Below are 10,958 nucleotides of genomic sequence, written 5' to 3' on the forward strand. Positions count from 1 at the left end.
GATGGTGAATCTTGAGGACTCTTCCAGGCCCAGTCAAAGTCGTCTCAGGTTCACACGCGCCATGATTGTGCCTGCGGTCCCAGAGTAGGTTCTTGCACTCAATTCGAGCAATGAAGTCTCTAACGACCTATCGGTTAGAATCGTTGAAGAAGAGATTGAGTCCGCAATCGAAAGCCGCAACGAGGCATTGCAGACCATTCGTGAATTAGGTCCCCCAGATCTGGTACACCTAGTCAAGCAGGCGAAGTCGGGAGGGCGCCAGGTATCTAATTGACAGCATTCCTTTGCTGATCTATGTCTTCTGACATTTGATGTAGTTTGGAGTCTACCACCATGTCACTGGGGTAGACGCTTCCTCATCAGCCAGCTTAGCAGCGTACGTAAACACCCTCGTCTATACGCCGCAAGACAAAACACATAAAGTGGTATCTGGACTGTATTGGTGGGTACCGGCTTCGGTTGAATCTTGAGAAATGAAGAGTAACAGCTGCAGCTGCTACAATGCGTTTTCACATCTGGATATGCGGGTGGATGTTAAGATACCGGGTGGAGTGGAGAGCTATTGCATCGACGAGCGGGGCGACAAGCGAGTGGCATCCGAAGGGCTTTGGCTAGAGACCTTCTTGTGCGCTGTGCTCAGAGCGTACTCGTACGCAGATGATGGTAGCGGAGATAGCATCAAAAAGATCATCGGTGTCCGGAGATTCGATCCAATCACTAGCACGGAGGTGGAGCACAAGTTCCTCGATGCTGCCGAAAGACTTTTTTTCAAAGGTGAGTTGGACCACATTGACTGCATATGGCCTGTACTAAAAAGCTCTCACAGGATCACAGCTTGGCTCGGAACCCGAAATTCAAGTGCCCAATGTCGTCTCTAATCATCTCACAACAGGCCTTCTCAATTACATACATACCACAGGAAGATATACATCCGGCATAAACCTCTTCGAAAAGCTTCGGACACGGGATGTGGAAGTCTCGTCACTCCTCGCCCGTGTTCTCATATCCGCGGACGAGGAGGTCCAAGCGGTCAAGCTCCTCCACGATGCCATATCGCAGTTACCTATGGATTACTCCCTTCTCGATTGCCAATCGGCATTCTGCCAAAGCAAGGGTCAGTTAGAGTGGGCGCTGGATTGTGCAAAGCGAAGTGTGACTGCGGCACCTAGCGAGTTTGGTACATGGGCAAAGCTTGCAGAGATCTACGTTGGCCTCGAGCAATGGGACCTCGCACTTCTAACGCTAAATTCATGCCCGATGTTCACATATCAGGACAAAGATGCGCCCCGAATGCCAGAGCCCCAGCGAGTAATCCTACCAGTCATGCCAGAAAGCATGTTAGATGAGATAGACGAATCACAGGAAGCAATCAACAGCGAGCTGGTCCATCCGTCCTTACGAAAGCTGCATGCAGCAGGCTATAAGGGCACATTCCTCAAAGCCTACAGTCTGCTCACAGAAATAACCGCAAAGATCGGATGGGACCAATTGCTCAAGATACGAAGTCACGTCTTTGTGATGGAAGAAGAATACCGGAGCGAGAAGCAGACTGGCGGAAATCAGCAGCCCACCGCGAATCAGAATGCAAGTACCGTCGCTCTACATTCCCCAAGTCCGCGCGTCAATGGGACGACAGACAGCATTGAAAGCCACGACGGCGACTTCTCACTACCAGGTTCAGCGAATACACAAATGACCGAACAAAGTAGCGGGGCCCCCAGCAGTGCTACGTTGACGAACGAGTCTATCGAGAAACCTAACCACACCATAACCTCTGAAGAAGTCAAAGCTGGCAACGAAGACGTAAGCCATTAGATTTTGGCGTTTAAGAGCTTGCTAAATAAATCATAGCCTTCTCCCTCTCAACCTCACTACACACAATTCCACAACAAACGACTCTGTGAGCGCTGGCTTGACAATCTCTTCATGGTTCTCTATGAAGACCTACGCATATACACAATCTGGCGGACCGACATGGCACGCTCTAAGACCGAGGAATCATCAGGTGAATACCGCAAATCGGCAGAAGAGTGGGAGATTCTGGGCGAGCTTGCGGAAAGACTTCATCACTTTCCAGAAGCGGTGGAAGCGTATCAGTCGTGCCTGAGGGTCAGGTTTAGCCCGAAGGCGATGAGAGGGGTATTGAGGATGTATGAGGGCCAAGGGAGGGTAGGTGAGGTACTGCAGTGCGTTATACGGCTGGTCGCTTGGCAGTATCGGTGGTACTCCGAGGTATGCCTGATATCGTTCTGTCTGGCTGGTGCTGCTGGGAGTGCTGACCTATGACCGACAGTTCTGTCCATCCCTCCTCCACACCGTCCGCAAGCTCATCGAAAGCGAAGGCGCGGTCAAAGTTCGCAGTATCGTTCAAGCAACCAGCCTACCGCAATCGGTCTTGGATCTCACGAATGGTTATGTGGAGCGCTGTGCTTCATTTAGGTCGAACGGTAGCGATGGCTGAGAAGTCTGTACGTTTATGTTGTACATCCTCTATCTTGAGCATCTGAGCGTGTACATACCAGCGATCTGCAAGCGCTCTGACTGTATTCGAGCTACTCTGACACGCCTAGTGACCCTTTCAGTTTCCAAGAGGCTCGACCATCACATCAGCCAATCTCTGCCCTTATTCTGTGCAGGCTTTGATGCTTTTGTCGGCTAGAATCTCTAGCGCCACTGATCTTCTGTGGCGCGGCTTAGAGGCACCGCGCATCCTTGTCACCTATAAAATCATCTTCTGGTTTCTTCGTCCTGCAACATCCACCTGTTGTCCATCTTTTCGTCACTCTTATCCAGACCCAAAATTTCACCAACTCCGTCCGTCAGACCGTTCTGACTATGCATGACTTTCTTACAATACAGCCTCGCCGATCCAGCAAGCCCTCTATTGACATGCAAGACCATGAACGGATTCCCATCATCATCTCTCACATTCTCATCTTCTACCATCTCGCCTCCCGTCTCGTCCTCTCTGGAGATCGCATCCTGCATCGTAACACTCACACTCTGCACGCGCTCCGCCTCATCGGCCGCATTCGCTGTCTCATCTGCGCACTCCCCAAAACCCGTAAAAATGGAGGCGGATGGGTAATATAGACATTCCAGATGGATCGATTTACCGTCCCAGTTGAGGCGGGCTGCACACGGAATCACAAAACCGTCATCTTCTGCTGCTGCTGCGTCTTCATCATCGGCTTTGGGGGTGTTGCCCCCAGACACCGGACCTATGATCTGGATGAGGTCTGAGGGCTTTGGAGTAAGCCAGTCTGTGTTGCTGGGTTTGATGCGGACGATCTGGTATGTCACATCCACACTGGTTGGAATTGGGGAAAAGGGTCTTGACGGGGCCTTTGTGCCGGGAGATGGTGTGTAAATTGCTGAATTGCATGCTCGTCTAGGTGGGGTGGTAGGAGGCGTTATTGACATCACTTCCTTTCGATGGACCGCGCTGATGTTTCTCTGTCTGTGCAATAGGATGAATGCAGAAGTAAGATGGAGCGTACGACCCACGAGATATGTTGGGGAGAATAAAGGAAAAATGACGCACACGGGCCAAGCGTGGGCAGACTGTGTTAAGGAAATGAAACGTTGCCTTACGGGTACGGATTCTGATGGGTTGTGGGCAGCAAAGCATCAAAACTCTTTGGGTTATATCTGGAACAAAGTCGTGCGATTCTGCTTCCATGATTCAGATAGCAATGCAAATCAACGGCGTGTTTTCCGGAAAAAACCACCCCCAGACTGGAAACACAAAACTCCCACGTCCGTGCGTTTCAGCAGTGTCTATCAATGTGTTTCATCTCTTGCTCCTGCACGCTCGATGCCATGTGGGTTGCCACAGCGCTAACGCACGGAGGTGGTCGCCGCACTCCTGGGGGGGATGACTGTAAGCCCCAATATCGGAAAGGTCCTGAAGTTTTGGAAACGAAGCAATTCTGAAACACGTGACCGTCGGAGAATCCGCGACCTCTTGGGCAACTTCTCTCCGTCATTAATCCTCGTAAACTTCCGGCGGCATCATTCAATTTACTACGCATTTGCTCCATGTGCCATTGCTGTCGGAACAAACGCCGGAAGCCTTGGAGTCGCCGAATCACGTTGCCCACAGCTTGTGTAACTTTGCAGACCTATAGTCGAGATCTTCACTGGCCATCAGCAACGTCTTCATCAACGCGAGCTTCGCTTTGTACTTATTACACTGCCCTGGTACGGTGACGACTATGGGTCTCAATCGAGGACCAATCGGACCCTGGGTCGTGCGAGACATCTGTCTTACCGCTCAAGCTATCCTTGCCGGCATAGCTGTCGAACTAGAAGACTCTGAACTCGCCAGATGGGCTTTGAGATTGCGACTTTGGGGGACAGAGCTTTTCGAAGCGGTAAGTTTGGACATGACCTTTGAACGCAACAAAGACGGCCTCCGGCCTGTGCGGCAACGCGTTCTGAGGATCTTCGTAGACATTCTGGTTTGGGAAGGTTTATTTCGGCCCTTTGCTACACCTCCTGGGGTGCACCGCTGACCCTTCTTTCCCAGAACAAGAGCTGAGCAAACAGAGCGAGATTTTGAGAGATCGATACAACGAGAGAGTCGCAAACTTGCTGAAAATAGAAGAGCTAAGGGCATTGGAAAAAAAAGGGAGGACAGTGTCGAGCAAGATGAGGTTGTCGAAACCATTCCCGCAAGCACAACTCACCATCCTATTCCTAGTCTGGTGGAGATGCTGTTTGACCTTCTACCCGCCCTGAGGGCTGCTAATCGAGCGCGCTGTGTCGGCCAAGGTGATGGATCACTCTCGTATAATGAGCAATATTTCGCCAATGCAAATGGACAGCTCAACGATGCAGATGAGATACTGAAAAAGGTTGACGAGGCTGCCAAGGAGAAGGAGGGGCCTGCCTACACTCTGAGGCTCCAACAGGAAAGAGAGTGCCTGGAACGCGTCCACCTGGACTGCAAGAGCGGAAGGGATATTGATGGAGAAGTCTTAAAGGAGATACAATGGGAACAGATCGAGCTTGACGTGAACCTCTGTGAGCATCGCAGCCTGTCGCATCGGTGGTCCGTCTGGGATTACTGACCATCCTAGCTTTGTTCCTTGCCAGGAGCAACGACGCCGCACTTCGCCTCAAGAGACCGAAATTCAAGAACAAAGTCCGAAGGGAAGATCATCAGGACAGAGAGCGCGCTGAGATTCTCATCTCCATCCTGCGCGACACAGACAGAGGTTTGAAGGACCTCTTGCACGGAAATGGTCAGATAGTGAAAGGCTCTGAGTCACCACCCAGGCATATCTTGCGTTATTTATTGATACCTCGAGGTGTCCGGGCTAGTAATCTCAGATCGCTTGCGTCCTCACCTGCAGAGGATGATGAGGATTCAACTGGTGCGGGAGAAAAAGGAGACATTGGGATAGCGAAGGCCATCGTCGAGTCTTCAGACCTCTTCCATCTGGCGTTCCGCATCATATATTGGTAGCCATAACCACCTACACGTTCTTCAAGCAAACCCCAATGATAGCAGCAGCCGTAATAACATCACTCGCATATGGTGCTACTCCATACGTCTCATAAACTTCCTGCGCCGTCAACACATAGAAAGAGTACCCTACGCAGCAACTTCGCCAAACTCTTGATTGTCCAGCCAGTCGCCTCCCCTGCCATACAGCCTGCGAACCGCCCGGCAGTTCCCTACGGATTCAATCTGTTGAGGCTATGTTCACAGTTCCGCTCCCTAGACTCGCAATTAGATCCACACTGACGTTCTTGCCTCCTCCAGTCAGGCTGACTGATGGTGGATTATGCGGATCGACAAAGCTGCAGGAACACGTGGCCAAGCAATCAGCTGAGTACCAACTGTGGAGAACTCTCGAGAAGAAAAGGTATCCGAAGTTATTGCAGACGATGGACCCGGAAACACATTTGCAGCCGGCGCGGGAACAGAGACCTTCGCGTTCGAAGATGTATTCTTGTTCGCCCCAGCGATCGGTGTAGGTGAGTGCGGTGGGAGCTTGGCTTTCGACGTCGATGTGGGTGGCTTTCATGAAGATTGGGGCTTCGGGGTAAGGCGGTAAGGGTAGGGGACCGGGACAGTCGAGGAACTGGAATGAGGATTAACGGTGCGCAGATAGAACAGGGGAAGGTCGTGGAAGAGAGAGAGGGCGTACTTCGACAGTCCGCTTGGAGAGAGTGAGGGATAATTGACGGTGGGTTTCGAGGGGTAATGCTGAGGTTGAGGAAAAGAAGTAATGGTGAAGAAGTATGCCAAGTAATGACAATGAGTTCAGACGCAGCATGGTACCAGTCTCTTCAAATCTTGCTTATCGACCTTCATGTCAACTTCAAATAGTAATCCCCGCATCGGTATGCGGGGCATTGTGATATGAATATGCGAACACGGTGTATATAATAGATTTAGAAGCGATACCCGCATGCGTGCCGTCTTGACGTGGTGTCAACCAAAGTATGCGGCTAAAATCACCGAAAAGCTGCGTGGGGGCGCATGATCTTGCACTGCGTGGGATCCGGACTTTATGTATCATATCTTGCGTGATGGGGTTTGCCATTGCCATTCAACGCTTGGGCCTCTAGCTCAGGCGTTGCCTACCGGCCGAGAGCAGTTGTGGTCTTCTCGGAAGAGAAATGATTTGGCGACTATTGACTTTGACAAGCCGGCAACTGAGATTCCTATTCATAGCGCGACCAGGTCTATCCGGGGCGAGTCCAAGGTCTGTCAGCTGTCTCCTGGTGCGGCACTGCTATGGTATGGCGGAGCGATGAAGAAGCATGTGGCCTGAAGATATATTTCCAACACAAGGGTCCAACCCACCATATCCACTGGTCTAATTATACGTACAGGGACTCTTCGTCAGCTAGTCTTCAAAGCCACCTACCATTTCCGTATATGTACGAGGGAGGTCTCGTCTTGCTGCTTCAAGAGCAAAACATCGCGCCGGGTTCAGTGAGGCTCTGGCCTCCGTATTCCGTCTTATGAGTCAGAATGTCAGTATCTTAACTGCGAGATTTCGGGATTCTCGAACGCAGCTTCTTGTCGTTGACGACCATACCCAGTTTACATAGCATTCTGCGTCGGTTTCTGTAATCAATTCCCGGATTCTTTTATGATAACAGACCACGGCGGTAGAAGTTCGCAAAGGAACACTCTTTTCCCAACTTATACATATTGCTTCATGGAACTCACCAAATCATGCGACTGCAAGTCATTTTGGACTCTAACCTTGAGAAATACGAGACCGTCCGATTTATAAAGGCTCTTGCTCGAGAACACTTTGCCAAGAGCCTCGGTCGCAAAAATAGTCGAGTCGGTAGTCATGATATTAATCGGCATATTTCGCATTGCAATCGGTCAATTTTACTGTCACAAGTCGGTGGCAAGTTGTGGTTGATGATGAGAGGTAAATCTCTTCCCTTAAAGCTGGGCTGGTGGTGGGCTGGGAAAAAGTAAGTCGTGAAATTCATCACTGGTCAAACCTGCGTTCATACTATTGATTCAGGAAACTTACCGTACACTCAGTGGGATAGAGTCGAAAATCATGGAAAAAGAAATATTGAGATCAAATCTTACTTTATGTCGTCGATTGTTTATATAAAAGTTGATAGAAAAACATTTTGTAGTGCATTTGCATTTTGGTTAAAGTGGATTCGAACCCAGCTCCGCCTCCCTGCGTCGATCATTCGGGCTAAATCTCGGAAAATGTTGTGAGTCAAAACCCCGCGCCCAGTCCACCACAGGACCAGCGTTGCGAAAATATTCCAACAATATCATCACCATACCCACAATTCTCACAGCCTCCTGCTCCCTTCGAATAAGCGATAGGTCGAACATCCTTGATGCCAATCTTGGGGTTTCGAGGCCAATGCATTGTTGATGAACGACACCACCCAGCCACTTGCTGAAACAATAATCTCCCAGTTTCTCAATGGGCTATCAGATTCACCCCGAGCCTTCACACCTTCATCCTGCCATGCAATTGGGACCGTAACTCAACTTTAGCAGATACGACCTCATGTCAACAGCAGTCCCCATCAAGAAGCCGCCAACGCGGCCCCAGAGGCCGGTGGCGAGGCTGGACAGTATCAAAAACCCTCAGCCTCGTCCACCTCCGGGGCCTAAAAAATTTCAATCTCAAGAATGTCCTAATCCAGATTGTAATGAGAAAAAGGGGGTCGAAGAAGACGGCAAGCTAATTTGCAGTGCATGCGGATCTGTAATTGATGAGCTGTCCATGGTCTCCGAAGTCACCTACGGTCTTGCAACCGGCGGTCAACATGTTGTCCATGGTTTCCACGTTGGTGCTGATCAAGCGTTTGCAAGTAGAGGAGACGTGGTCGACAAGACGAGAGCCGCCACCAGCCAAGATCTGACGGCACAATATGGTGAGTAGCTTCCGCACATCTGTCAGACATACTAGTTGAACCAATCTTCAGGCCACAACCACATTGTCAGAATCGGTACAACATTGCAGATGAATGCCCAGATCAGAGACCACGCCATGCAGATCTACCAGTTGGCCATTGGTCCCTGCGGTTTCATTCAAGGTCGTAGGATTAAGAGTGTTGCTGCAGTCGCTCTATATATTGCCTGCCGAGTTCAGACCCACCCCAACACCTTCATGCTGATTGATTTCTCGGATATTTTGGGGGTGAGAAAGTCCCCCTCACTCCGGACTTGGGACTAACGAACGAAACAGCTCAACGTCTTCAACCTTGGTCATGTGTATACCAAGTATCTTCAATTTCTTGCTCTCAATGGCAATGGCTTTATCGTCCAGCCAATCAATCCTGAAGACCTTATTCTTCGTTTCGCTCAGCGTCTCGAATTTGGATCTGAAACCATGCGTGTCGCTAATGACGCGGTCCGTATCGTCCAACGTATGAATCGTGACTGGATGACTCCTGGTCGTAGGCCAGCCGGTGTCTGTGGGGCTGCCTTGATATTGGCCTCACGCATGAACAATTTCCGTCGAAGCGTTCGAGAAGTGGTTTTTGTGGTCAAAGTGCAGGAGCAGACCATTTTCAACCGCCTCGACGAATTCAAGGCTACCGAGAGCGGTGCATTGACTGTTGAAGAGTTTCGAACCATCGATCTTGAGCGTACAGCTGACCCACCAGCATTCACACAGGACAACGATGGTAAGAAGAAGCGCGGTCGAAAACCGAAGCAGATCGACGCCAATTTTGGCGATGATGGGGATGGAGTCGAACCAACAGTGATTTCGTCAAGAGCAACATCCACTTGCCCATCGGAAACCAACGGCCAATCAAACACTCCAGCAAACACGCAAAACCAAGCTCAGCTTGACAGCCAAAGCATGCCACCTCCACCGTTGCCCATCGATCCCAGTCTACTCGCAGCATCTCCTCAGCGTTCTTCCCAAAAAGACTCGTCTCCGGCACCAGGAAATGTGACCTCTACCCTTGAAGGGTCTGCAGTTGAAATCTCTGGCGTCAAAGCAACGACCGAAACTACAGCTAAACGCAAAAGAGGGCGCCCAGCAGGAGCTAAGAACCTGAAAACGCCCCCAGCTAGTCAAACCTCCGACAACTCATCCTTAAATGCCAACGATCCGTCACTTGGCTCTGATATTACTGCTGCACTTACAAACCCTATGGACCTTGACCATGCCACGGCTCTCACCTCAGCCCTCGAATCCGCAGCTGATCCACCCTCTCCTCCAGCAACCCAGCAAAACCTTCCCGTCAAGTCTCGCTTCCCCATCCCGGACACAGAAATGATCTCCGACAGCGAATTTGCGGATGATCCCGAAGTGTCCAATTGCCTCCTAACGCCTTCCGAGGTTGCTATCAAAACCCGTATCTGGACGCACGAAAATCGAGACTACCTGCGTGCCCAATGCGCCAAGATCCTCAAACAACAACTCGCCGAGGAGAGTGGCACTGCTCGAGTCATTATCCGTCGGCGACGACGCAAAAAGCGAATAGGCGATATGACTGCGTATATCGGAGAAGATGGGCAAGAGGGAATGCCTGTGGCGGGCAGTCCCCAGGAGGCAGTCATGAAAATGATGGGGAAGCGTGGATTCAGTAAGAAAATTAATTATGGAAATATTGCGAATACCTATGGGGGCAGCTCGAGCAGTACGAGTAGGAGAGGGAGTGATGCGATCTTGGCTGGCAGTCCTGGGAGTGGAGTGGAGATGTCGGGGGCGTTGCAAGTTGCGAGCCCTGGGAGCAAGAACGGAGCCGTTGATGCTGAAAAGGAGGAGGGCGGGGATGGTGAAGAAGATGCTGGTGAGGGTGGAGGGACTGCCAATCCAGACGAGCAGAAGGCGCTTGACAGTATCGCAGGGGAGTTGGAAGAGGAAGGGATTAATGAAAGCAGTGATGAAGCGGACGATGAAGATCCTTATGGCAACGACGAGGGCAATGTGGTCTACGATTCTGATTGAGACGATCATCTTGGAAGAGTATTATGCATAGATGGAAGCATTCCGCATAGCGAGTTGGCTCTATCTGCTGAGCTTTTTAGGCACAGCAACCAAATAGAGCGATGCATATGAATTCAGACTGGTACATCAGAGCTAGGGGCGCCTGCGAGCAGTTTGTCCTCGGAAGTCAGTCGCTAGACATTCCCCTGTCTCCTACTCGATATCACTTCTTCTTCGTTCCTTTCGCTCAGTGTAACAGTCAAACCTGCTTTGAGAGTACAATACCCTTCCCCTTTCCCATACTCCGACCTCCCTACGTCTATACTCGCACCCTCACACCTATCCTCCCCACCCAAAGAACCCTTTCTACCAAGCAAAACGCAATCTCACCTCAGATCCCATCCATCCCTCATCCTCAAAGCCCGACCGACTCCCTCAGGATCCATCGAACCCGACGGAGGGGGCAGATGGCTAGATCACCAATGGATCGCTCGAGCCACGGGTTCGAGGGGAGGGATGGGGGAAGGTGCTGCTGACGAAGAGGAGGATTCGGCA

The 10,958-nt window shown here is 50.8% G+C and overlaps 6 protein-coding genes across 6 annotated transcripts; 4 read left to right on the forward strand and 2 right to left on the reverse strand.

Annotated features, from left to right (window-relative positions):
* Positions 1-61: 61 nt before the first annotated feature.
* On the forward strand, positions 62-2,461 carry HO173_002226 (uncharacterized protein; the record flags this gene model as incomplete). The annotated part of the gene is made up of 7 exons (XM_037304160.1): positions 62-84; positions 139-262; positions 318-442; positions 494-774; positions 827-1,803; positions 1,852-2,232; positions 2,294-2,461. 7 exons carry the CDS (start codon positions 62-64, stop codon positions 2,459-2,461), a joined length of 2,079 nt encoding a protein of 692 aa, XP_037168955.1.
* Positions 2,462-2,727: 266 nt separating this feature from the next.
* On the reverse strand, positions 2,728-3,423 carry HO173_002227 (uncharacterized protein; the record flags this gene model as incomplete). The annotated part of the gene is made up of 1 exon (XM_037304161.1): positions 2,728-3,423. The coding sequence occupies one exon, from the start codon at positions 3,421-3,423 to the stop codon at positions 2,728-2,730; it is 696 nt and encodes a 231-aa protein (XP_037168956.1).
* A 794-nt stretch (positions 3,424-4,217) lies between these two features.
* HO173_002228 (uncharacterized protein) lies at positions 4,218-4,517 on the forward strand (the record flags this gene model as incomplete). The annotated part of the gene is made up of 1 exon (XM_037304162.1): positions 4,218-4,517. The coding sequence occupies one exon, from the start codon at positions 4,218-4,220 to the stop codon at positions 4,515-4,517; it is 300 nt and encodes a 99-aa protein (XP_037168957.1).
* Positions 4,518-4,715: 198 nt separating this feature from the next.
* HO173_002229 (uncharacterized protein) lies at positions 4,716-5,473 on the forward strand (the record flags this gene model as incomplete). Its single annotated transcript, XM_037304163.1, has 2 exons — positions 4,716-5,028; positions 5,085-5,473. The coding sequence occupies 2 exons, from the start codon at positions 4,716-4,718 to the stop codon at positions 5,471-5,473; spliced, it is 702 nt and encodes a 233-aa protein (XP_037168958.1).
* A 220-nt stretch (positions 5,474-5,693) lies between these two features.
* On the reverse strand, positions 5,694-6,290 carry HO173_002230 (uncharacterized protein; the record flags this gene model as incomplete). The annotated part of the gene is made up of 2 exons (XM_037304164.1): positions 5,694-6,095; positions 6,162-6,290. 2 exons carry the CDS (start codon positions 6,288-6,290, stop codon positions 5,694-5,696), a joined length of 531 nt encoding a protein of 176 aa, XP_037168959.1.
* A 1,731-nt stretch (positions 6,291-8,021) lies between these two features.
* On the forward strand, positions 8,022-10,424 carry HO173_002231 (uncharacterized protein; the record flags this gene model as incomplete). The annotated part of the gene is made up of 3 exons (XM_037304165.1): positions 8,022-8,391; positions 8,443-8,657; positions 8,706-10,424. 3 exons carry the CDS (start codon positions 8,022-8,024, stop codon positions 10,422-10,424), a joined length of 2,304 nt encoding a protein of 767 aa, XP_037168960.1.
* Positions 10,425-10,958: the final 534 nt, after the last annotated feature.

This window comes from Letharia columbiana (assembly GCF_014066305.1).
Source record: "Letharia columbiana isolate WasteWater2 chromosome Unknown Sc0000004_s0, whole genome shotgun sequence".
In the NCBI taxonomy this organism is placed as follows: domain Eukaryota; kingdom Fungi; phylum Ascomycota; class Lecanoromycetes; order Lecanorales; family Parmeliaceae; genus Letharia; species Letharia columbiana.